The sequence below is a fragment of the Eriocheir sinensis genome, chromosome 15 (genome assembly GCF_024679095.1).
Source record: "Eriocheir sinensis breed Jianghai 21 chromosome 15, ASM2467909v1, whole genome shotgun sequence".
Taxonomy (NCBI): Eukaryota; Metazoa; Arthropoda; class Malacostraca; order Decapoda; family Varunidae; genus Eriocheir; species Eriocheir sinensis.
This window is the reverse complement of record NC_066523.1, coordinates 9,270,332-9,297,825: the sequence shown is the minus strand read 5'-3', so window position 1 is coordinate 9,297,825 and position 27,494 is coordinate 9,270,332. Positions and strand designations below refer to the sequence as shown.

At 41.2% G+C, this 27,494-nt stretch overlaps 1 protein-coding gene across 2 annotated transcripts in view; it reads left to right on the top strand.

Moving 5' to 3' along the window:
- Window positions 1-27,238, top strand: part of LOC126998885 (ubiquitin-associated protein 1-like) — a 34,432-nt gene extending 7,194 nt beyond the window's left edge. The window contains exons 3-6 of one of the 2 annotated variants that reach the window (XM_050861080.1): window positions 5,044-6,624; window positions 7,097-7,345; window positions 17,903-18,034; window positions 24,886-27,238. In XM_050861080.1, the coding sequence (XP_050717037.1) occupies window positions 5,044-6,624; window positions 7,097-7,345; window positions 17,903-18,034; window positions 24,886-24,981 (2,058 nt within the window). In that variant the 3' untranslated portion in view covers window positions 24,982-27,238. The remainder of the gene's footprint in view (window positions 1-5,043; window positions 6,625-7,096; window positions 7,346-17,902; window positions 18,035-24,885) is intronic. The other variant, XM_050861081.1, reaches the window with a different exon arrangement.
- Window positions 27,239-27,494: the final 256 nt, after the last annotated feature.

Below are 27,494 nucleotides of genomic sequence, written 5' to 3'. Positions count from 1 at the left end.
TCTCTCTCTCTCTCTCTCTCTCTCTGAAAAATATAATCTACTGTATAAAAAGGAGGCTCACTTACTATATATATATATATATATATATATATATATATATATATATATATATATATATATATATATATATATATATATATATATATATATATATATATATATATATATATATATATATATGGAGTGGTGGGCACCACTAACCAAAAAGTTAGCTTAACTAACTGGTAATCCACTAAGTAAAAAGTTAGCTTCACTTATGCTAAACCAATAAACTGATAAAGAAATTAGTGGAAGCTAATGCTAACCGCTAACTTTTTTGTGTATGTTTAGCTTTGGTTTAGTATTTTGGCTCTAAAACCCTTAAAACCAGACCTAGTGACCTGAAATTTGGTATAGCATGTCAAAATTGGATAATGATCAAACTGAAAATAGAAGAGGAAGAAAGTGAAACAACATTTAGATTTGGTGATGGTACTATGTATAAATCATTGAAAAAGGTTGAATTTCCATTGAACATAATAGGTGACAGAGCAAGTGTAACAGCTGATGTGGTGAATTGCTCTATTACCCATTTATTCAGTAAGACATCAATGAAGAGAGCACAGATGAGGTTGGACTTGGAAAATAATACTGCAGAAATACATGGAAAAAAGGTGAAAGTGAGATGTACTTCCTCAGGACACTATTGCTTGCCACTAAGGGATGAGAAAGAAGCTTGGAAGAAAACAGAAGAAATATCACTAACTTTGGGCTATGATGGAAAAGAAAAGGAAAAGGAGTTTGAAGTAGTCATAAATCCAGTGGAAACTACTGTAGAAAATGAAAGTTGTGACCCAGCAAAGGAAAAAGAGGACTACACCAGAGTTGAGGACACACCCAAGGAAAGTGTAATAGTCACAAGTATTCCAAAAGTTGGACAGAGAATAAGATTCCTTCCAAAAGAGTCAGATGAATGGCAGCCAGTAACTATATGTAGTCGAGCTGGAAAATCTACAGGAAAATACAGTAGCTGGAGGAATATTGAACACGAAGATGGACGTATATCAGCCCTCGACTGGAACAGGGATGTAGAAAAATGGGTACCAGTGTTGGAAGAGGATGAAGTGCAGGAAGCCAATGAAGTACTAATGGCTTGTGAAAATACAAAAAGTCATGAACTTGAAAAAGCAAAACAAGAAGAACTGAAAAGCTGGAAGAGTTTTGGGGTATATGAGAAAGTTCCAAATATGGGTCAGAAAGCATTGTCAGTTCGGGTGGTAACAGAGAAGAAAAACAGTGAAGGAAAAAAGAAAATTAAAGCACGGCTAGCTGCCAGAGGTTTTGAGGAAAAAAAAGAAATTTAGTCAGATTCTCCCACTGTCAGCAAAGCAGTGTTGGGGTCTTTTCTTGCAATTTTGTCTTCCAAAAAGTGGGCAGTGAGTTCAATTGACATTAAGGCTGCATTTCTACAGAGTGAGAGATTTGAGTGTGAAGTGTATCTTGTTCCCCCTGTTGAAGCAGGGTGTGATAAGAGTGTACTATGGAGGTTGGAGAAATGTGTCTATGGTCTTGATGCAGCTAGGAAGTGGTATCTCACAGTAAAGACTTTCTTGCTGAAGATGGGATGCAATCAAGTGAAAACTGACCCTGCAGCATTCTATTGGTATGCTGAAGGAGAATTATGTGGTATGTTTTTGATGCATATAGATGATTTCTTGTGGGGAGGAACAAAGCGATTTGAAAATGTAGTCATTGCCAAAATCATAAATCATTTTCAGTTTAGGGAACAAAGTAATACCACATTCAGATACATTGGACTGGATATTGTACAAAGTGAACAGGGTGTTACACTTCATCAAAATGAATACTGTAAATCTCTAGAATCCATCAATGTAAATGCTGTGAGAGGGTCGAATAAGAATATGGAGTGTAATGAAAAAGAAAAGGAAAGTTTAAGGAGTCTGGTGGGCCAACTGGGATGGTTATGTACTAACTCAAGACCTGATTTGTCATATGATGTATTAGAACTTAGCTGCAAAGTAAATAATCCCAAAGTGGAAGATCTGATTGAGGCAAGCAAATGTCTAAGGAAAGCCTGCACTTTTGAGAGTTCAATGTATTTCCCAGAACTAGGTGACATTTCAAAGTTTTTAGTTGGTTGTGTAGAGTGATGCTTCCCATGCTAATCTCCCTGACGGCTTTAGTAGTGCTGGAGGCCTTGTGATTGTTTTTGTGGGTGAAAATGGAAATAGTTGTCCTTTGTACTGGGAGGCAAAGAAAATTAGAAGAGTTGTGAAAAGCACCCTGGCTGCAGAAACACTGGCCGCTGTTGAGGCAGTGGACATGGCCTACTATCTTGGGAATGTGTTGTCTCAAATATTGTATGATAAAGAAAGGAAATTGTTGGTGGAGCTCTATGTAGATAACCGATCACTTTATGATAATGTGTACTCAGTTAAAAATGTTTCTGAAAAGAGATTAAGAATTAATATAGCTATTCTCAAAGAAATAGTTCAAAATGGAGAGTTAAAGATTTTTTGGGTAGATTCAAAAACACAATTGGCTGATGTGATGACAAAAAAGGGAGTAAATTCTTTGAAAATAGCTGGAGCCTTGGAAAGTGGATCTTTGAATTTACAGCAAATTAACTGGTTTAATGTTATTGTTTTTGTGAAATTATGAAAAAGAATATTAGTTTCTTTAGAAGTCATTTTAGAAGTATTATGTTAAGTTTTTTTAATCCATTCATTGTATTACAGTTTTGCAAATTTGAAAGCATTGTTTTTTTGTTTTATTTAAAAGAGAGGGAGTCTGTTAATTCTCTTCAATATGTGTTCGAGTAACACGTTGCGCTTTGCATAGCTCATTTGTTGTTGGGGTTGCATTGTGGTCTGGCAGAAGTCAGGATCGGTGGTCGGGTTGACAGCTGTGTGTGGACTTCCACTATTAAAGGTCCAGGAACACACACCCGACTTTGTTTTGACCTGCCACACTGATCTACAAACTCAACAGCATCAAGAAGAAGAGAAGAAAAAGAAGCATCCAGTTTATCCTAAATCCGTATATTTTACTCAAGATTTCTGGCAAATTTATGCAATTTTTTACTTTTTTCCATATCTGACACTTATTTTTATTATTTTAAGTTTACCTCTTGTCAGGTGGAAAATATTGAATTCTTGTTATTAAATCCCGAGTTCAGAGAGTTGTAAATGGAAAAGGCATTACCCTAAAATACCCAAAAGTTTCCCTAATAATTGTCGAATTACCCTGCTTTAAGGCATAATTCACCCAAAAGTGGAAGCACTGGAATTATTGTGCCATGTGGCTCAACTGGTGCTGTGTCTGCCCACAATGGACAAGAACAAACCTGTGTGAATTTTTAACTGACTTAAGTTATCGAAGGAGGGACTTCGTTAAGCAGAAGCTAATTGGTCCACTAGCTGTTTCCAAAGTTAGCAAAAATGCTAAACAGCTTACCAAAAAGTTAGCTTCACTAATTAGCGGTTAGTGGATTAGCGGAACTGTGCCCACCACTGATCTCTGACAGTTTAGGCACTGTGCGTACATGTTCAATTGTGAAAGTGCATTAATTTAATATTTCGTGGTGATAATAAGGTGTTGACATTTATTTTTTATGCATCACATAGTACTGTGAAGCAATGTGAGTGCAGAGCGAGCTTCCTGGGCCAAGCAGATTAACCCGAGAAAAGCGATCCCAGGGTTGGAGAGAGCCATTGTCAGGCGACTGGTTGCCCCAAAAATTGAGTCTTTCAGAATTGGAAAAACAGTACCTCAGCGCCTTTGGAATATTTGGAGTGCATAGGACAGAGAAAACCAAAATGTTCTAAACCTATTTGTATGGCTGTGGCAGCGGTCAATAAATGGGATTTAGCCGAGCGCTGACACCCCCTGAGACGTGCGAGGGGGGACGAGGCGAGACGAGGGACATGAGCGTAAATGACTCGTAGCACATACACATATTTGTAACTACTAATATACACCTCATCTATATCTTGATTTTTTTTAGTTTATCAGTAATTTATATATAAGACGTGCTACGAGACGAGGGAAGACGACTGACGTGGGCAAAATGAATGATGTGGGGATAGTGGGTTGTCCTACTGAGCGTTGCTATATATTACATCATCTAGTCAAATTTTCAGCCATCTATACCTACTGGCGCGGTTTCTGTACGCGTTAAAAAACTGCACTCAATTGAGGCTTGTCGCCTCTCCTCAGGCAAGCCTCAATTGAGGTCTGTTGCCGTTCTCAGGTTAAACTTTTCCAGTTCAGTGATTAGCTGCCACTTAGCCAGTCAAAATTGAAGAGCATTAGGGGATGTGGCCGCCAGTAATATTTTAATGAAACAGACTATAGTGACTATAGTGGACTTAAAATTAGCGGAGGAGGAACTACATTTAGCAGAAGCTAATTGGTCCGCCAACAGTTTCCAAAGTTAGCAAAAACGCTAATCAGCTAAAGAAAAGTTAGCTTAGCTAATTAGTGGTTAGCGGATTAGCGGAACCGTGCCCACCACTGTATGTGTGTGTGTATATATACATATATATATATATATATATATATATATATATATATATATATATATATATATATATATATATATATATATATATATATATATATATATATATATTAAAGTACTGAGAATACAAGTAGTTAGTAGAGAGTATAAGAGTACAAGTTTTCTAGTTCTGATTCTGGCTGGAACTTCTGGCCAGAACTTTTTGATAGTTCCTGACACCTCCGTTTACGGTACACCCCAAATTTTTATAACTTATCTTTTTTTAAATTATTTTCTATGCTTTTATTCTGCTGGTATTGTGTGTTACTGCTGTGATGTGTGTTGAGAGGCATCAGGGTGTCTTTTGGGATATGTCAGGGCTGGGTATGGATGGAAATTAATATGTATAACAAACTGATGATATCACGGTATCATGTGGGTTTCAATATTTTGGGAAGAGGATCCTAAGTGCAAGAACATTGGGAGTCACTGTACCATGGAAAACTGAGGTTCCTAACTAAAACATTTTCATTTCCTTTCAGTATGACTTTGCTGTGGAGAAAACTACCCTTCTTTGGGTACAGGAAAGAAGAAACAGAACAGAAAAAGAAGAGAAAATGCGCAAAGAAAGAATAGCAGAATATGATAAGAAAAAGGCTGAATTGAAAGCAAAACTGGAGGAGGAGGAGAAACTGAAAAGAGAAGAGGAACTTCTCAAACAAGAAGAGGAGAAAGAGAGACTTAAAAAAGAAGAGGAGGATAGAATTAAAAGAGAGGAGGATGAGGAAATCAGAAGACTGGAAGAAGAAACCAGTCAGGAACAACAAACTCAGGAAACTGAAAATACACAGGAAGCTGAGACTGGGGATCAGACAGCAACCCCTGCCAGCCAGATACATGATGCAAATGGTAATGAAGCAACACCACCTGGAATAGGTAACCAGGGTACTGATGAGGCTGTATCTCAAGAAGCTCCGCAAATTTCATCCACTTCCACATCAGAAGATACTAGTTATTGTGGTGCCATAAGTAATGCTAATAGTGTTGGCAAAACTGAAATAACTGTGTCAGGTACTACAACATCTTATGATCTAATGCTTAAACCCACTCCAATTCCATCTCAAAAATCTGTGAGGTTGCCCTCTAAAACTCCAGCAAACATCAATTTTGCAGACTTTGAAGGAGAGGGTAATGATCCTTTTGACAGTGCTGCTTTGAAGTCAATTAATGACATGGAAGAACTAGCTAAAGTTCTTGATTCATCACACATTAGTCCAAAGCCAGTGGAAGGAACAAATAATCAGCATCATGGTCCTTCAAAAGAGGGCCAATCATATCCTAATACTTATCCAAATGGGCAGATAGCATATGGTGCATTTGGACAGTATCCATATTATCTGCCTTCACAGCAGCAGCACCAACAACAATCATTACAGCAGCAGAACATGACACAGCCAAGGCCAGGATTCCCACACTATGGAAGCCAATTGGCCAAGAATACCCAAGTAACCAGAACATCAACACCCTCATCTGTATCTGGTCCACAGTATGCTGAGGACCCATGCAGGACTTTTCAAAATAAATATTATCCCCAGCCATGGAATAGTGGATATACTGTAAATAGTTCTAGTAAAACTGCACAGTTTGTGCCTTATGATTATTGCCTCCAGTCTGCAAGTATTGCAAACAGTGTATCTAATACAACACAGGGAAGTGTGATGAGCCCTAGTAATAAAACTGGAAATTCATCAACCCTGCCTATTTATACAAGTGGAGGTGGTTCTACAGTACAGTCAGTCGAGAGAGGAACAACTGTTGGTAAAAGACAAGATCTGGAAGATTTTTATTCAAAATATTATTCTCAAAATAAATCTCATGTCCACCAAAATCAGCAGTCAGGACTACAGTCAGGAGAATCAACACCAAGTCACAGCAGTAGTTCAGGTGCTGCTGGATCTACCAGTGGATCACTGCGCTCTTGTCGCAGTGTTCCAGACTTGACAGCGGCAGAAGATTCAGAAGTTACAAGATACAGCAGTGGACTTCAGTCCCACAATGACAATCGAGGAGTCTCTCACACACCGCCTCCACGTCCCTCCAGTACTGGACTAACTGGTCTGGAGGTAAGGAATACAGACATCCACTTCATGAATCTGAGTATTAGAATGTGTGTATTAGAAACAAGGGAGATTATCATTTGCAAAAATTTGTAGTATGAAAGGCAGTTTCACACAAAACATTAAAGTTAACCACTGGCAGATGGCATTCATTTTGCTAACGTCATATTATGACAAACTTTGAACCTGACTACCATGCATAACCCACGATATGTCCCTTTTTCTATTAACGGTGCTTCTTTATTTTAGTCTTCTAATTGGATATGTTGGGGAAAAGTATGTGAATGAAAGAAAAATGTGAAGGGAAATACCAAGAATCAAAAAGAGCATAGTTTTCCCATTCCTTTGCCCACTCATAATTTAGTTATGTTAAGTAGAATTGTAAATGTGCTGGAAACTATCTTCCAGTACATAAGCAGATGAAAGTTTATTTGTAAATGCAATTAAAACAAGTTAGTTATCTTCTATAAATTTTCAGGACTGGAAGCCTTTACCAGATATTTCTGGACTAGCTGAAACATCATCCAGTCAGCATCTGTATCAGTCCTCACCTGTCCAGCATCCACCTATCTCCTCCCCACACACTCCAGTCAAGTCACGCCTTCCAGACCCATTTGCAGAGCTGACAACAGATGCCCAGGCTTTGGTCCAGAACATGGCGGAGATGGGATTCCCTCGTCCCAGAGTAGCAAGAGCTGTTCAAAAGCTTGGCACTGATCATAAAAAGGTATTCATTGGGTATTAATAGATATACTAAACTATATTTTGTCTTCCAACTATCAAGAACAGTATTAAGAACCCCATTTCTTGCCTAGATAAGGTAGAAATATAAAAACTGCTGACCCAAATACAGTTGTCCCTCAAATAGTACGGTTTCGGTTTAACACGGATTGTCATAGAAGATTTTTTTCAGGATTTTTAAATTTACCGCTTGTCGCACCAAGTAGCCATGGCGTGAATGGCAACACTGTTCTACCAGACTGCCACCCATGCACATCCCCTCAGTCCATGTGTGTACACAAAATCAGGAACACTGGTTTGCCAGATTGAAACCTATGTGCTTTCTCTAAGTCCGTGTGTGTGCACAACCTCAGCTACGCTTCTCCATTACCACATAACATGAACATGGGACCCAAGAGGCAAGCCAAAACACCTACTGAATGCACCCCAAAGCGTTCGAGAAAGGTATTCACCTTGCAGAAGAATTCAAATTCAGAAGAAGTTATGTTTTGGTATGAGTCAAGTTGTGGGAGGGGATTCTAGGACCAAAGTACATATGGAAATAGTTTGTATGCATAAAGTTCGTACGCAATTGTTTGTGAGCAAATGTTCGTAAGGGATAAAGTTTGTTTGAAAATAGTACGTACGCAAAAGTTCGTACGCTAAAGTTCGTATGGTATAAAGTACGTATGTAAAATATTCTTAACGACAAAAGTTCGTATAGAGATTCTTCGTGTGAAATTGTTCGTAAGCAAAAAGTTCATATGCAAATGTTCGTCAGGGAAAGGTTCATCAGACAAAAATTACATTAGTAAAAGTTTGTACGCTAAAGTTCGTATACAGGTGTTCGTATGGTATAAAGTATGTATGCAAAATATTCGTAATGACAAAAGTTTGTTGGGACAAAAGTTCATTTAGAAAAAAAATCATATGCAATTATTCGTTCACAAATTTTCGTCAGGGAGAAAATTCTTCTGCATAAAGTAGTACGTACGGAAAAGTTCGTAAGCATGTTCGTATGGTAATAAGTCGCTATTGCTACACGAAGTTTTCCTATACGAACTTTTGTCCTAAACCCATGAAAAATGGGGGGTGTCGCTGAGCCGACCCTGCCGACAACCACCATCACCACCACCACCGCCCACTTCGCCTCCACCACCGACAACCAACATCATAACCCTGCACTCTGCTGCCACCGCCTTCCCGTTAACGCAAAATAATATACATTAAGCACACAGACATGATGAGCCATTGCCTCCAGGAATTATTTCAAGAATAAAGATCTAGTCGCCCAGTACCTTAAAAAGTTTCTTACTGGACGACTGTTTTTCACCACTGGGAGACCTTTTGGTCGCTCAGTTATGTTAAAAAATGCACACACACACACACACACACTCTCTCTCTCTCTCTCTCTCTCTCTCTCTCTCTCTCTCTCTCTCTCTCTTTTTATTTTTTTTATTTAAACATGTTCAGTACATTAGTACATGGCAGTATTATTTTTCTGTGCTAAAGTTCCCCCGACCGTTGGGGAGCTATTTAAAAGCTTCTGCCGATTATGTTATACAATTATATACATGTTTACGGTGGGTGTAGGAGTAGCCACCTGTGGGACGCAACCTTCATCTGCTGAGTGGACAGTTGTGTCACATCCACATCAGCAGTGAGGTTGTTCCACCACACCACCACTGCAATGGAGAAGGCACGTTGGTGGGTGCTGGAGCGGGCCATTGGCACTTCCAGGAGGGAGGCGTTGCTCAGCACCGTTCTCGTGCTGCGCTCAGACCTCCTCCAGGTACCCCTCAGGTCCGTCAGGTGGGGCACTAGGCCCACTTGTGCCTTGTGTAGCACCGTCAGGGCAGCGACGCGGCGACGGTGCTCCAGGCTGTTCAGCTGGTTCGAGGCTGGTCTTGCCCGTCCCTCGTGTTGTTGTTGTTGTTTTCGATGTTGTTGTCGCTGTGTCTCCCACTGGCTCGGTCGGTGGTGCTGGGTGCCGTTGATGAGGCGTTCAGCCCTCCTCTGCACCTTGTCTAGCAGGTTGAGGTGGCAGCGGGCGCTGGCCATCCAGGTGAGCGGTGCATACTCCATCACTGGACGGACTTGTGCCTTGTAGAGGGTGTTCAGGCCCTCAGCATCGAGGAGGTTCTTCATGCGGCGCAGGAGGTTCACCTTCTGGGAGGCTTTGTGCGCCACCCTTTCAAGGTGACGGTCGAACCGCAGCTGGGAGTCCACCTCCACACCCAGGATGTCGACGCTGGACTGCAGAGGGATGGTGTCGTTCCCGAATCTCAGTCTGCCGTGGAGTTGCCTCGCGTCCTCCCGAGAACGTGATATTACCATGGCCTGGGTTTTGTCAGGGGCAAACCTGACTTGCCACCTCTTTCCCCAGGCCATTATGTCTGCCAACTGTCTGTTGACGGACTCTATCGTGTCCTGGGCTTCCTCCCTCTTGTATGTTCTGGAGAGGGTGCAGTCGTCGGCGTAAGCGCTTGCTGCCGGGATGGTTTGCAGGAGGTCGTTAAAGTATATGTTCCACAGAATAGGTCCAAGGACGGACCCCTGTGGAACGGAGGCCTCCACCGGGAAGCTGGTCGAGGTGCTTCCGTTGACTGCTACGCGGAGGCTCCGGCCAAACAGGTAGTTTGAGAGCAGGCGCAGCAGGTCCCCCGTGATTCCTAGTTGCTGTAGCTTCGCCGTCAGACCGCGGTGCCAAACGGAGTCGAACGCGCCAGCTATATCCAGGGCAATCACGAGAGAAGGGTGGCCGTCATCAAGGGCGTCATGCCAGGACTTTGAGAGGAGAAGGAGGAGGTCTGAGATAGAGCGGCCCTTCCGAAAACCAAACTGCTTCGGTGACTGCAGGTGGTTTTCCTCGAGGAAGGATGTCAATTGCTCCCCGATGATCCTCTCAAATATCTTGCTGATGATTTGGAGGAGTGATACTGGCCTGTAATTGCCTGGCTCGGACCTGGATTTTTTCTTGTGTACGGGTGTGACTCTGGCCTCCTTCCACTGTGCAGGCCACACCGTCTCTCTCTCTCTCTCTCTCTCTCTCTCTCTCTCTCTCTCTCTCTCTCTCTCTATATATATATATATATATATATATATATATATATATATATCCAAACTATTTCCATACGGACTTTAGTCCTAGAATCAAACGAACTTTATCCTACGAATTATTGCCATACGAAGTTTTTTTTTCTATACCATAAGAACTTTATCTCTGATGAATATTTGCGTACGAACAGTTGTGTATGAACATTTGCATACAAACTTTTTCCGTACGAACTTTTACGTGTACGAACATTTGCACGACGAACATTTAACTTTACGATTTTTTCCCATTACGAACTTTTGACATGACGAACTTTATACCCTACATACTTTATCCTGACGTACTTTATGTAAACGAACTTTTTCCTATGAATTATTGCCATATGAAGTTTTTCTATACGAACTTTTGTCCGGAACCCGTGGTAGGGAGAGCTTATTACATGAATCCGGGTCCCGCCTGGCTGAGCTTCTACTCGCCGGCCAAAGTTGCCAGTTATGCATTTTCTGCTGTAGTGTTTCCACGCTGGGCAATGGAACCATTGTAGTGACACGACTTGCCTGATGGGCGAGCCTCCCATAACCCACTTAGCCAGTGGGGTACCTCTGGCCAACTGGTAAAGGAGTGGCTCTCCCGTTATGCTGGTCGCGGGTTCCATCCCCCGGCGCCGGCAAACCTTTTCTTGTCTGGATTAATTTCTCATGTGTTTCGTTACACGCAGAGGACGTGTGGGAGTGTAGTAAAGAGTAAAAATTCTGGAATTTCACCATCCTGGCAACGCTCCCCTCCACATTGTCAGCGAGTGAGCCATGTCATACACTCACACTCTCTCTTACTCTCTACCACAGTTTCTGTTGCTCTCTAATTCATACTTGAAATAAGATACAAATCGGTAATTGTGGAGATTGACTCCGCGCCTCCAAAATACGACCATACACCTCCATATTATATAGTTAAGGGACGCATATTTAAACTACTCCAACCGAATTTTAAATATTCTGACCACTTCGCTCCCTTTGACACCCCCAGCGTGGTAACACTACACTGTGACTGCAGCAGAAAATGCATAACTGGCAACTTGGGCCCCTGGGTAACAGCTGAGCCAGGCGGGACTCGGATTCCGTAGGAGACCCCAGGAGTGTTTCTAGGGGGGCACTAATTTTATACGAGTTTTTGAATAGTACGGGGGTCCTGGGTCCCTAACCCCCGTATTATTTGAGGGATGACTGTAATGCTCAGAAATATTATGGCTAATATTTGGGATAACCAGTTGGATTTAAGTGAATTCACTATATGTTGCTTCCTGTGACAAGAAGTGTAATCAGTAAGTGAACAAAGTTGAGGCTAAACTCTTAACTCCTAGGCTACGAGTTTTTGTTCCTGCGACCCCCGCACATGACATATTTTTAGTAAATGCTGAACACTATTCCTCTTGACAGGAAAAGGGGTTTGGTTTTCCCTATCTGGAAAGGGAATGGGGACTGACAGGATCAAAATAATTACCATGGTATTACACTGCTCAGCGTGCCAGGCATGATGCTCGCTCATCTGCTGCTGAAGGAAATTCGATCTCTTCTAAAGTTTCAAAAACCTGAACAATCCAGGTTCACACCCGGCAAATCAACGATTGACTGGATCCTAGCACTTCATGTCCTTGTGAAACGCCAATGAGAGTTTCGACAGGGGCTGCTCGCAGCCTATGTCAATTTCAAGGAGGCACTTGACTCAGTGCTCTGTGAGGCACTCTGGGGCATTCTGCGGATCATTGGGATTCCTACAAGAATTATTGTCCTGATGACTGGCCTTTACTCTGGGACTGAGAGTGCTGTGAAGTTTGGGGGTGGTCTTTCTGGCTTCTTCCCTGTTAATTCAGGTTTGAGGCAGGAGTGAGTCCTTGCTCCAATACTTTTCAACACTTGTATGGACTGGATATTAGGCAGAGTTGCTGATCAAAGTTGTTGCAGATCATCTGTTGGTTCTTAAAGTGCTACATGAGGAGGCGAAGCCTCTGGGACTGAAGGTCTCCTGGGCCAAAACCATGGCCCAGACATTTGGAGGCTTTCTGGGTGACACAGTTCAGTCTGTTCTTGCATGTGGTGAGGATGTCAAAGTCACCAAAAGTAGTATATGACTTTGATGGGTCTTAAGCCTGTCACACCATCACGACCAAGGAAAACAAATGCGCCAAGGCCTGAGTCATAACAGTTTTGTTGCAGACTTCCCCCGATTCTTGGCCAGCCACAAGCATGCCAAGACTGTCGGCAGCCACACCCCGACCACCTGCCGACCACAAACTTGCCCATCACTGACCGATCAGCATATGCTCACTGACTCTGGCCCGACCTTGCCACGAATTCTTAGCTCAGGTGGCTGGCAGGCGTCGAGTGCATGCTGACCCTGACCTGTCCCTGACACCCCGCCCCCCCTTGAAGGAGGAGTGAGTATGTGGTGGCTGTGGCATGCCTCCTGGATGTTGATCCCGCTCACAGGGTTGTTTTTGTACAAAACAACCCTGAGTGGAGGAGATCAAGGGGACTCTCATGTAACTCATGGCTGGGACAAGTCAACCAATCCTGCTGAGAATGACTTGAGATGAATAGGGCAGCTGTGTGGGAGCTTGCTCAGGAAGACCATTGTGAGTGGAGGTAGCCAATGAGTGAAGTGACACCCCCCCAGGCGTATGCTCCCCATTAGTTGGTTAGCCAAATGCTAAAGTTATTTTTTCTGAGCTCAGTAACTCCAGTACTCTCACTCTGATCAGGTTCATTTGGTGGAGTTGGCTTACTTTGAACCTGATGATGATTGATGTAAATCTTCATTCAAGCTTTAGTGAGAGCAGGAGAGGCAGGAATACAGTGCTCGTCATTAATATTGTCGCAGCCCGCTTCCCGCTGTGTGGAGTAATATAAACATGATACTACATCTAAAGAAATTTATTTATCTTACAACAAGTACTTTATTGGCTTCTCTTTACGCTTCCTACACTCCTCCAAACATGCAGGAATGCTGTCTGCAAGGGCCATGAGATGATGTGGGGCGAAGTTTCTCCATAGGTGGTACAGCGCAGCTTGGAGTTTGGGCACTGTTGAACAGGCACAGCCCCTCAGCTCCCTTTTCATGATCGCTCACAAATTCTCGATGGGGTTCAAGTCTGGGAAATTAGCAGGCCAGTCTTCAAAGAACAGCACACAGCAGTCCTTGAGCTATTGTTTCACTGATTTAGCCGTGTGGCATGGTGCACCGTCCTGCATGAAGGTGGTGGCGTGACACGTCTCAAAAGACCCCGGTAGATGGTCACACAGGAGTTCCAGGTAGTTCCCTTGATTCATTGTGGTGTTCTTGGGTAATACCACAAGGCTTCCCACACCATGAAAAGAGAAGCAACCCCATACCATCAACGAATCAGGGAACCTGACGGACGGTGCAGTGTAGCGGGGGTCGAGGGGTCGCTGCCGGGGTGTCGGTACACGCGACCTTGACTGCTAGCTGTCACTGAAAATCTTCTCATCACTCCACAGCACACCACGCCACTGCTGGAAGGTCCAGTTTTTCAGTCTCACAAAATGCAAGCCTCTTCCCTTGCTGGGCGAGAGAAACCACAGGCTTGGGTCGTGCTACATAACTGAGGTATTGGAGGTCGTCGTTTAAGCGGCGTGATAACGTCCTAACAGACACTTTACTCAGCTGTCTTAGATTGTCTTCCTTTATTTTACTGACTGATACTTGAGGGTGACTTTCAAGTACACGGTGTACCAGTCTCGGGGTTCGCATGGATGTTTTGCGGGTCTTTCCGGGTGTTTTTTTCTTCTCTGGCACTTTGTTGTTGCTATTTTCCTTCATACGCTTCGCGTATCATTGGATTTGGCGGACATAGACACCCGTCTGCTGTGAGGTACAGGTAACTCTCGATTTACGCGAGTGTTGCGTTCTTGAAGAGGTCGCGTAATTCAAAAACAATGTAAATCAAACAAGAGGTAGGTTTCTGTCGAAAAATAAATACCGTAATTTTCGGCGTATAGCGCGCATTTTTTCACATAAAAAATGCCTGAAAGTTTAGCCCTGCGCGTTATACGCTGAATGTACAAATTTTTAACGATTTTTTTCTTTGGGATGTTTTTAAGGGTCTGTTTTTCGTCTTATCCAACAACAACGGCAAACTTACCTTTGTAATTGTTTATAATCCTTCATAGTCCGTAGCTGTCCTTTAATATGTTACCATAGAATACAGGGCGATCTAATAACTACTATACAAAGACTAAATCGGTGGAAGATCGTCCATGCCTTGCTGTTACTAGTATGTATCCCGTTTTTCCGTCGGGCGCCATTTGTATGATCTTGATCTTGATGTCACAGGTGGCTTAAGATTGTATGACTAAGGAGCAGTACAAGCTACATAAAAAATCATATTGGAAAAAAATGTCTATGTTTTCATTATTAATTATTAATATTAGTGAGAATAATGGGGTGAATATGATATCAGAAACTGTACATCATGAGTCTTGTACGAGGAGTTATTTCACGCAATCCCAGCCCGGCCGCCATTTGCATTGTTTACAAACCATACAACCACACCCATACAACAAACAGCTGCATGCCGCGTGTCACCAGAACCGAGATATCCACTCGGGCACTCATTCTCAGCCTCTCTCGTGTGAGGAAGAAATGAGGGACACCATGAGGGGCTGGCAAGTATTGGTACCGGTACCGAGCAGTCTGTACCGGTACCGTACCGTATTGCTGGTACCGTTAGTACCGGTACTGGTACCGGTACCTGCCCACCCCTATTGTTGAGTAGCGTGGCAGCGTAGGTACTGTATTGTTGTTCAAGTGGCGCGCGGGAAGAACTGAGCTCAGCTGTGTGGCCGTGTGAGTCCAGTTGCGTGAGACATCTGGTGGCCACTCCATAAAATATCGCGTATAAGTGGGAAAAAAAACGCCTAAATTAAACATTTATTTGGATTTTGGACCCCGCGTTATTTAAAAAACGCGTAAACCAAACTCGCGTAAATCGCGAGTTACCTGTATCTTGTGTCGAGTGTCCAGCCTTGTGGAGAGATGCGATGCTTGTGATGTCATGACTTGACAAGGTCTTGTAGTGAACCATTGTCCAGTAAAACTGCTGAACAACCAAGCAATTGCAAGCCAATCTGGAGGGGTGATGGGAGAAGACATCAACTGAACACCCCTATTTGACAGCTATGGACAGGCAAGTGTCAGTGTTTCCCGCCTCTGCACGCCCCCCAACACACAGACTGAGTTACCAGAAGCGTAATAATTTGATTTAAAGCACCCATGCTCTGGCAAAAGGAATGCGCGAATTTTAAATGTTCAACGGCTAAGTGAGATCCCGGCGACAATTTCAATGACGAGCACTGTATGTGTGAAGGTGCATTAGCTATGTGTTTCCGGATAGTATTTTAGGATATCCAGATATTTCCAGGTATTTCCAGATTAAAAAATACGCTGATGATCAATAAAAATGTCTGATTTCACACAGTACAGTTTGTTCATTAATATTCCGTAGTGTCAGAGAGATAAAAAATTGATGTGATATATTTTGCTTTGTAGACTTCAACATTTTCACATGACTTTCATGCATTTTGACAATTTGCTTAGGACTGACTGATAGGAAGAGGTTACCAACTGCTGAAATTATTTCTAAGAATAGCAGAACCACCTATGGTCCTTTTTTCACTACATTTATTGAAATATTCCAATGGGAAATGGCCAACGTTCTATAAATACATAAACTATGACCAAGGCTTTTTCTTTGTTTTATTATTTTTTTTGTGCTGGGTATGGCACCAGTAAAGTCTCTTGAGTGGCTTGGTAGGCACCCCTATCCCGTTAATGGTGCAGGCAAATTTCATTTTAAGTGGATGCCATGGAATATAACTCTTGCTTGGCCTTTGCTGCCCGCTGGTGCTCCTTTTAACCAAAGTCGCTGAAATAAGGGTTGATTGAAAATCTGGACAGAATGTTGGTAATCTTTCACTACTCGGCATTGGTTGAAAATTGTCAGCATCTTGTGGTGGAACTTGAACGTAAGTCCTGCACACCTGACATTAAACACATAGCTTATGACACTATCACACTAACACTGATGCATACAAGCACTCATACTTTCCATGCACCCTACGTGACTGGAACAGCCTCCCTCAACAGATTTTAGACTGCGATACAATAGACTCATTCAGAAAACATATACATACTCACTTGTCACCACAACACACTAACACTAACAATTACACTTGATTCACTTCCCTCCCCTGCAAACTCGGCTCCCCAACACAAACATGCATGTTATGCACCTATACAGGTGCCCTGCACATCATTAATCCAGATCCAGATCCTCAGGATCATCATGCCTGCACGCTGACCACTCGGCCACTGCCTCCCCTAGCTAGGAAGCCTAGGAAGGCTGATGAAGGTTTATAAAACTTTACCCATAGTCTAAGGCAGTGGTTCTTAACCTTTTCAGAGGCGTCGAACCCTAACGAAAACCTCCACACAGTAGGCGAACCCCTCGAGTATGAAGAAAAAGAAATCATACAAGAATGAAGAAAAATGGCTTTAAAATTCGAGTATATTTAGATAATACAAAAAATAAATCTAATATTAATTAACCCTCTTGCGCATAGTAAGTTTCCAGTAAGTTTCTCTTCCACTCACCATGTATCTCTCAGGCCCAACCAGCCTTTTTTTGCCGCCGCAAAACTCTACATTCCAGTACGTATTTTACCATCACAGATATATCGTACCCCAATAAATTTGGTATCAATGGCTTCATAAAGACTTGTACTAGAACATGCGCAAATAAAAATTGAGGAAAAAATATATATAAACAATAGAAACTCGTTTCAAGTCTCCGTATAGAGTATTGTAGACAATAAATCCTAAGTACCAACTCTTCCCCACTTGCTATCTCAAAATTTTGTGGGCCAACTTTTTTAGCCGAATATATGTTTCGAAGTGGAATTTAGTGAGGATTCTTATGGTATCCTCAAAATCTTCACATGCCTATTAGTTCCTGAGTTACACCAAGAAAACTGTATTTTTTCCTCTCCCGTCAGAGTAGGCTAACAACTAAAAATCGCTCCACGCTCCTCATTTACGCTCCTTAGAAAGGTTGCCATATATTACCATTAAGAAACTTATCCCAACAAATGACGCTCCAAATTTGACGCACGTCCACCGAAAACTTAATTTTTAATCAATTTTTTAACTTTTATGACGTGTTTTGCATCATCATGCACCAGGACCTTTTACCTTTGATGATGCGAAACGCGTCATCGTGCGCGAGAGGATTAATGTAAAAATGAAAGAAAAACTGGCTTAACATTCATTTGCAAAATTGCAGTGTTCCGAAGAACTTCCTCCGAACCCCTGGGGTTCGGTCAAACCCAGGTTAAGAACCACTGGTCTAAGCATTAAGTTAGAAGTAAAGTACAACCCCTCTTAATTTACACCAATAGTAATTTTTATTATTTGTTAATAATTCTTATTTTGCAGCTTATTGAGGTTCTCTTAGTGCTACAGTCACTTCAAGGGAATGGTGAAGATGGCTACAAAGCAGAGCGTGCATTTTACCATTATATGGGAGATGTACAAAAAACTAAGGATCATCTGGCAGCTGCCAAGCAGGTGAGCATTTGTGTTATGTTTGTCATTGTCAATAGCCTCTCTTTTCCTTTCCTGGGCTGGTATTAATAAACAGAGATCTGGGCGTGAACTTTTCCTCTCAAAGGGAAGATTACAGGTAAGCCTCAAGTTATGACCTATGAAACTCACGACCACTTGCTGGTTTTTTTTTGTTTTTTTGTTTTTTTTACATCCCCGCCTATAGCGCCAGTAGGCTTTCTTCAGGGGCCAGATGGTCATCCCAAGCCCGTTGTGGCGCAGGCAATTTTTTATAGTGGCGCCAGTTATGCTTTGCTCATGCTGCCCCTCGGAACTCATTCTTGATTCACTGGACGGTTTCTTCTAGAGTCTGGGTTGATGGGTGGTCTTCTGGACAGCATGTGGGTAGTCTTAGGCCACTCGGCGGTGACTGAAAAATCTCAGGTGGTAGCATGGGGATTTGAACCGATGTTGTCCATGGCGTGGTGAATGTGAGCCCAGCACGCTAACCACTCGGCCACCGACTACCCTTACAACTAGGCCAATCGTATTAGTAATACGTACTTGGTTAAGTAATGAGTTAACATTTCAAATATCCTGTCATAGATAGAGCAGCAGTTTATTTATACAGTTCCCACACTTTCTACCTCCCCCCCTCCCCAGCGCTGTCCTCACACGCTTGCCCAGCTAGACTGAGGCAAGAGGGGGGAAGACTGGGTGGGCTGGGCCAGCCCACCCACACTTCCCCTTCTGCCTTATTACAGCCCAGCTGGGCCAGAACGTGAGGATGGCAGTGGGATTTAGGGGGAAGGGGGTAGGATAGGAGGCACAGGAACACTGCTCTATCCACAGCAAGACATTTGAATAACATATTTTCTATGTAAATTTTGACCCACGATCAATTCAGCTTATGACCAGCTTGTCGGTACCGGCCCCCATTGTAACATGTGTGATACATGTTCGAAAGAACAGATATCCGTGGATGACTAAAGTGTTTATTGTAAATGCATTTTTGTTTCTCATTGTAAAAATAACTACAGTCATACCTTGGTTTACAAGTTTAATTTGTTCCAAAATTTTGCTCGCACACCAAAACACTCGTAAACCAAAACGAATTTCCCTATTGAAATTAATGTAAATCCTATTAATGCATCCCATATCTCAAAAAGATATTTATTTTATACAGAATTAAAGTAATTTTACTAATAAATAGCAATGATAAATAATTTAAGGCACAAATTAATGTGTTACGGTTGTTATGGAGACTCCTGCAGCCACTAATTACACTTGAGGTGTAGGCTTTGCTCTGGGGTATAGAAGCTGCAGTTTCCATATTCTTGAGGCACCGGAACTACATTCAACCACCAACGTGGAGCTAACCCGATGTATCGTCCGAGATGGAGGGTGAACGGGAGTCAGTCACGTCCAGGAGGGCATACAAGCCGCTGAGGCTCGCACCCAGTTCCTGTTGCAATCATAGTATCCACCGTTCCTGTTTTCTTCTTTGCAGCACCATCCCTTTTATCCATCTTTCTTAGGGACATAGTTAAAGCACAAAGAATGCACACTGTAGTGCTGAAACACTAAGATTGCACACCAAAGCACAAATGCAATCGGACCCGAGTGCACAGATATTATCTCTACGAGTTTACAGTGGGGGTTGAGACTAGGGTTGCCTACATGCTACCCTTTCCTTAACCCAGTAGCAGCGACGGGCCAAATTTGTGGCTTTATCGTGTAGTAGCAACAGGCCAAATTTGTGCCATGATATAAACCCCAAAAAATATATGATACATAAACTGATCACAAATGCTTTGATATATATTATGAAATGGTTTGTGTGAGTGATGATTTTTTCTCATTTTTCTCACTTAGAGGGACCATTAACCCTTTCAACACGATGACGCCTACGTAGGCGTCATGAAGCCCCAGTAGCATATACGATGATGCCTACGTAGGCGTCATATTTATATTCTGTTTCTTCTTCTATTGAGTTGTCCTGTACTTTGTGTTGGTTACTAAGTAAAGACGCCGTATGCTGTCCTTGAAATCCTATTGCTCCTCCCACCATCCTTGTTCCCACCAATCACAAAAAATGAGCTACAGTATGCACCGCCTTCTTCTCGCCTTGTGTCTAAAATTAGGAAGTCTCATTCTCTCTCTCTCTCTCTCTCTCTCTCTCTCTCTCTCTCTCACACACACACACACACACACGTACACACATACATTGTCTGTGATGACAAAGGAGTATCTGGCAGCTCTCTGACTGATGATAACAGAGTTGTATTTGCTGATAATTTCTCGACATTCTTCCTCCTCTACACAATCATCTGCTTTCTCTATTTCTTTCCCCCTTGCCCCTTTCTCCCCTTTCTTTATTTCGCTTTTTTTTTTTTTTTTTTTTCGCGTTGACGCAGTTTATATTATGCATAGCAGGTATATGTTGACTCGTCGTGTATGCTGCTTTGCAAATACGGGATACATGTAATGAGGGCTTTCAGCAGCATAATATACGGAGGCGACAAGCAGATACATGCTGGCTCAGGTTTCCCGCGCGCAGCCGAGCACGCCGTATATTAGCCAGGCGGGCTTTTTGAACATCTGGTGCGAAGGGGTTAAGAAACATGATCCCCGCTGCTACCGGGTTAAAATACAGAACGCCATTTGTTCCATATTTGGCTGTCTGAACGGTTAAGCAGATAAAATTCAGTATTCTAAAACTGTAGTGAAAGCATTTTTCGGTGAACCACAAAACCAGTCCATAAAATTATGTTTGTCAAGTGTCGTCCTGAAATGTGTGTAAAATACATGTCGTAACGTCCCTCCCCAGTTCCTCCTGCCTTCACCAGCAGTGGCTGTCACTCATGACAGGGTAGAAAAATTTTAGGGTTGCCACCCGTTCATTAAAATATGAAATCGTTCAGTATTGGAGAATGGGATGTTGTGTTCCCTATTTTTTTTAGCTCATGGTGGCAACCCTGAGACGATTCCCATTGTTCTCCTCTTTGAGCACTCTCGTCTTGTGGCGAACTAAGGGAACCCATGCTCACGTCTTCGACTAGTACAAGAAAACACGCCAGTCCTCGTCGAAAAACTGACTTGGTCAGCTAGGGTGACATCAGCCGATAGAGTCAGTCTATCGGCATCCTCCCCTCCCCTTCATTAGCCGTCATCCAGCAAGGGTCTGTGGTCCCTCCTCGGAAGGACATATGCGTGTGACCTCGACGGCCTCCACATAGCCTGTGTCCCGCCCCTTGAGGTGGCGACAAAAAAGAATAAAAAATAAAAAAAAGACGCTCGAATACGAAGTCACTGCTCGTAAACCAAGGCTTGTTTTGTGATTTTTTTGCTCATAAATCAAAACACTCGTTAAGTAAGGCACTCGTTAACCGAGGTTTGACTATATTAACCCCCTTTGACCGCAAAAAATTTTCTCAGGAGATCCCCCTGAATGCAAAAGTCATCGGAAAATGAACCTTGGAACTGAGAATACGTCATAAAAGGTGTTTTATAGAAAATTTTCTGGCGCATCCTGCTGTGAAATCCGTTTCTCTCTAGGTTGTCGCATTTGGCTGGAATTCAAAGATTCTCAAAAAATTCTAACTTTTTACTGGTGTGACGTACAGAAAAAAATATTGAAGAAAAGTTGCTCATTTTATCACGATGGAGTCTTTAAAATATAGTTTATAATCTTTGACCTGAAAATTTACTCCCTACAGAGAGCCAAAGTTGCAGTGATTTTTTTTTAATGAATCTCATTTAATAAAAGTCATAGGAAAGCATCTTTATTACTCTACTGTGAAATCAGATTTTTTTTGGACTGACTGTTTGGCTGGAATTCCATGATTCCCCCAAATTACAACTTTTTACTGGAGCAACGTACAGAAAAATTTATTAAGGAAAAATTGCTCATTTTATCACAATGGAGTCTGAAACTTATAGTTTATAATCTTTTACCCGGAAATTTACTGCTTACAGAGAGCCAAGTTGCAGTGAAACTCGAAAAATAATTTTTGTAAATTTTTGTAGTTTTTTCATTCTGGTATGAATCTCATTGAATAAAAGTTGTAGAAAATTATTCGTATAACTCAACCATGAAATCAGATTATGATTTGGGCTGACTGTTTGGCTGTAATTCCATGATTCCCAAAAATTCCAACTTCTTACTGATGTGATGTACAGGAAAATTTATTGAAGAAAAGTTGCTCATTTTATCATGATGGAGTGTGAAAAATATAATTTATAATCTTTTACCTGGAAATTTACAGCTACAGAGAGCCAAAGTTACAGTGAAACTTGAAAAAAAAAAATATATATATATATATATATATATATATATATATATATATATATATATATATATATATATATATATATATATATATATATATATATATATATATATATATATATATATATATATATATATATATATTTTCATTCTGGAATGAATTTCATTGAATAAAAGTTGTAGAAAATCTTCCATATAACTCAACTGTGAAATCAGATTATGATTTGGACTGACCGTTAAGCTGGAATTCCATGATTACCCAAAAAATCCAACTTCCACTTCCCACTCCTCTGAACACTCCTGTGAACAAGATATTGGTTCATCTAGAACCCCCTTTCCCAACCCTAGGGTCGCAACCCCAAGTGGGGTCGCCAAGCACTTTTCCTGGGGTCGCCAAGACCTCAAAATATCAAACATGGTGTTTTTATGTTACAATAACATCAAGAACTAAACTAGTGGGGTCACAGTCATGTCTGGAGGTGCATGATTGGGGTCGCCTGAAAAACACGTATATCAGTGGAGGTGTCAAGACTACACTTAGCACGCACACAACGAGCAGAAAGTAAAGGAAGACCGCCGAAACAGGACGGCTGAGGGAACATAATCGCTCTGCAGATGCCATGATGTGTAGGCAGGAACTGTAGGCTATTTTTAGCACGGAGTGGTGGTAAGGGACAAAAGAGGTGCCAGTTAGTCACTTAGCATCGACAGAGACAGTTACGCACCGCCCTTCAAATTCCAGAAAGCTTCTTGCTCTCCAGCACTGGCATCATGCTCGTTGCCCACGTCTGATAGAACTATATGAGGCCAGCAGCATCAACATCATTATGGGGTTAAAACATAATATGATTGAAAAAATTAATCAACATCTATTTCTACTTGAATGTAGGTATACAGTCCCTGAGAGTCAAGATCAAGACCAAGATTGCCCATCAAACGTAGCATCCCCGTATGATTAGTTTTCTTAGTACCTGGGCAAAAGTTGTCGCCTGCACACTGCGCAGTGAGTGAATCTACCAACCAACCCTTTTGTTTACCATTTCAAAATCACAGCAGCTCGGGGTAAGAGCACTGTAATTCTTCAACCAACAATGGAGCACTTTTGATACAGAGAAGGGCACAAAGCAACATACGGTATCATATTCATAATTGTAAGTAAGGTGGACGAATGTAATACTGCATGCACATTAAGTTCCGGGAAAATGTGGAGTTTTTAAAAATATTTCTAAATATATCTTGCCATATAGGTGCGTCTTATACATCGGTGCATCTTATATGGTGGGAAATACAGTTTTTGTGTTCAGGAAGCAAAGTGTTTTTTTTTTTTGTTTTTTTTTAAGGCTCCGCACCAAGGTGATGATTAATTTGAAATTAGATAGCAGGGAAAGGGTTAAGGAGTGATTTACAGCTCAGTTCATTGGGGTCATGTATGGGGGCTTTATTAACGAATCTTGGGCAGTTTCTTGATAAATTTTCTCTTAAACTTTACCTTCCAAATTATATAAAAGTCCAATCTGTACTAAATAGGGCAACAAGATTAATTTTTGTCATTCCACCAAGAATCCTACCACCACATTGAGGTGCACTGATTGCTAATATGAGCTAGAAGAGAATCTAAGTTGTGTCTTAGGGCTTAAGATTCTCAAATTTGGCAAGGTACTGAACTGGTTAAACATCCACCAGTGCATGTGGATGTAATTCTGCATCATTACGATGATTCTTTGCTTTTTGATGAGCCAGGTGCTGTCCAGCAATCATCATCATTCTCTGAGAGGTCACTTCTTCATTTGGCTCAAAGTGTCTACATGTAGTATAACACACTGGCACTTTTCCATTAGGCAGCTAAATTCTGTCAAATTCAAGAGGCAACTTTAGATCATTCTTTTCGAAAGAAGCTGTTATCTTGAGAGCTGATTAGAGTTTAGTTTATGCCATTTTTATTGACTTGATTGATATTTGATGTATAAAAATTAAAGTGCTTACAATTAGGTGAGTTTTTTTGTCAAGAACTAATGAATTCATTGGAAGAAACAGCACCCTAGAGAAATAGGTTAACATAATCAATAGGGTGAGTGAGTATTGGAGTGAGAGAGTTGGAAGTAGCAGGATTGAGTGTGCTGAGAGGGAGTGCCAGAGGAGGGAGAGATGGAGACGCTTCTTCCGCAGCCACCCCTTGGAGGGAAGTTCCCGTGAGGGAGCAGGGCGTCAAAGATATAGATAGATTATTATTATTATTTATATCACTGTGGCCATCATTTCATCATCCTTCCAGCACAACAGCAAAACAATTCAATGACATTTATTTCTCCATTCCTCTTTTTGTGCTCCTTAATTTTCTTTAAATAATTTTTGAGGCACTAAGTTTCTGAACTGCATATTAGAACTGGCAGGTTAATTATACAAATTTTGCTGAATGGCATTGCTGCATCGACTACTTGCTCAATTTGGACATGTTTTTATTAAATTTCATTTAGATTTTGTTTACTAGAAATAATTTGTTATCCAAATTAATATTTATGAAAGGGATAATTTCATAATGCAAGGTCCCACTGTACTTTTATCTAATGAATCTACTCCTTTTCAGCTTCTGGATCTAGGCTTTGAAGAGGAGCAAATTGTTGATGCTCTTTTGAAACATGACAATGATCGGGATAAAGCCTTGGAGGAACTCATAGCATAGAGAGCAGAGCACTACAGAGGCACCCACATCAGTGTTTTATGCACTATTCCTCAGCCTCAGTATAGAAGAGTCTCTGAGGTGAGTGTGTACATGTGTATCTTCTTATACAAGAAGCCTGCTGGTACCTGCAACATGCAGGTCACCTTGATTACTTATGTATAGTTTCCTAAATATAACATGAAAATATTACTGTGGTAATTTTTTTACAGCTAGATTATATTGTACTTTTATATCATTTAAAAAAATATAGTAATTTTTAATGTTAACAAATCTTCCATGAAGATTTATCATATAATCTTAGAGAAATTCATATTATTTTAGAGTTTATAGTAAGCTCCTCAGAGTCCACCCAGAATCAGGAAAATGTATATAATTAAAATCTAGGGAAAAGATAGCTACATCATAATTCAATAAGGTACATTATCTTCACTGTGCTTCCTGTTGCTTGCCTTTCATTATCCATGAATAGACACAAGATAACAAACATAAACCACATCATATGAGGCATATTACATTGGGTAGGTGCTACCTTCCATGATCTGATGAATGTCAAGAGAACTCTACAGCTTCTGAAAATCTTAGCACCTTACACCTTTAATTTCACTTTGTGGTAAACCAAAGAAAATTTTTACAAATTCATTGTGAATATTGTCATCACTGACAACATGTTCCTGAAATCATACAGGAAAACAAAAGGAAAATAGATTAACTTGGGCTTAGATCATTCAGATATCTTAAAGAATTTATAAGATGGATTTAAATAAGAAAATCAGATTATCCTGAATTATACATGAAAAGGACCAATAAAGTAGATACTCTGCTCCTATAGGTTTTTCTAAACTACTACATTTTGGAGTGTCGATCAAATAGGAAAAGCTAATACCAACTTGCTGTTTTCTATAAACCCTTTCATGCACCAAAAGTTTAATAAGTTTCTCTTTCCACTGCGACATCCGTCTGGGGCTCCCTTGGGGGCCTCGTGGAATGGCCTGACCGTGTGGCGAGAATTTTTATCATGTTATCGATTTCACCAACGAGTATTCTTTTTTCCTGGCTTTATTGTATATTGTTGGTTTTGGAATAGATTATTCTGCCTTATGAAAGGAAAAAAATATCAAGAAATGCAAATAAATAGCAAAGTTTACCAACTCTGAGAAAAAACAATTTAAAGGGACAACAGTCGCGGTCACAGGCTGCCTGCTGACAGGCAACTAAACCACCAGCAATTATCACTTCAAATCCAACGGCACGAGAGAGTTGACAATTATTTTATTTTATAGGTCTAGCTTGGATCTTTGACCCCAAAAATTTTGACGCGATTCTGAAAGATACTTATTTTTGGTGATATTTTTAGTTTTTGACGTGATTCAAGTCAAAAGCTCATATAGACGATTCTGTTTTGACATGAATCGTGTTGTGGTGCGTGAAAGGGTTAAACTGAGTCATAGGAGCTTAGAAAGTCTTGAAAATGTGTTATTGAAATCAATCATTAGGATGACAGCAAAGAAGGAACACTGATGGTATGAAATGATACCATTGAAAATATTTTCATTGCATTCATGTTATTCATTTGTGAGAGAGAGAGAGAGAGAGAGAGAGAGAGAGAGACTGGATTATGAAAATCCATTTACAGTGACACTGGTACAAGGAGTAATTAACATTGAGTAATAAGAATTTCCTCCTGAGCTCCCCAATTGAAAATAAACATTGTTCAGTGTTCAGTGTGTGGTTAGTCAGTCCACTCCCGAGGAGTATGATTGCAGCATTAGGTGAGTTTATAATGTGAGAAGGACAGGAATGAGTGCTTTAGTGTATTCTTTAATTCAAATTTGCCAGCTACCAGATTGAACCCCTTTTGTATCGATTATTAGCTTTAAATTAAGCTGTAAAATACTGTTTACTGATGGATGGATGGCACGTTTCTTTGGACAATCAGTAGCTGCCAGCTGTTGCTGAATTATAATCATTTATAACAGGCCACTATTGTAGGACTATGTCTTTGCATGTGTCACATTGCCTTGTTCAGATGCAGTGCCAGTTCTAGCCTTTCTGAGGTCCTAAGCTGGATCACTTTTGGAGGTCTCACCCCCACTTTGTTCACTTTTTTTTTTTCAATGTATTCACCCTACAAGTTATATCCCTGTCCTAAGCAAAGTAAAGTAAATAACTTGCACTGTATAGTCTCTTATTTTCTTTATGACTTTTTATTGTTTATAGAACTTTTTTCACGGAATAATAAAAGCACCATCTCAACATGCCCCACCCTTTTTTGTGCGTGTGCGTGTGTGTTTTTTATGTACATCCTAAGGCCCCCCCAGTGATCAGAGGCCCTACACATTGAGTGTAGTAGGTATATAGGAAGGGCTGGCACTGTTCAGATGAAATGTTAAGATACTGACCTGATTATTGTCATCGTAAGAACTGAAAGCTACATTCAGCTGAAACATTGCATACCCATTATATATAGTTTATAAATAAGGATTCAGATGTCAGCTGTGGGAAACAAGTCACTC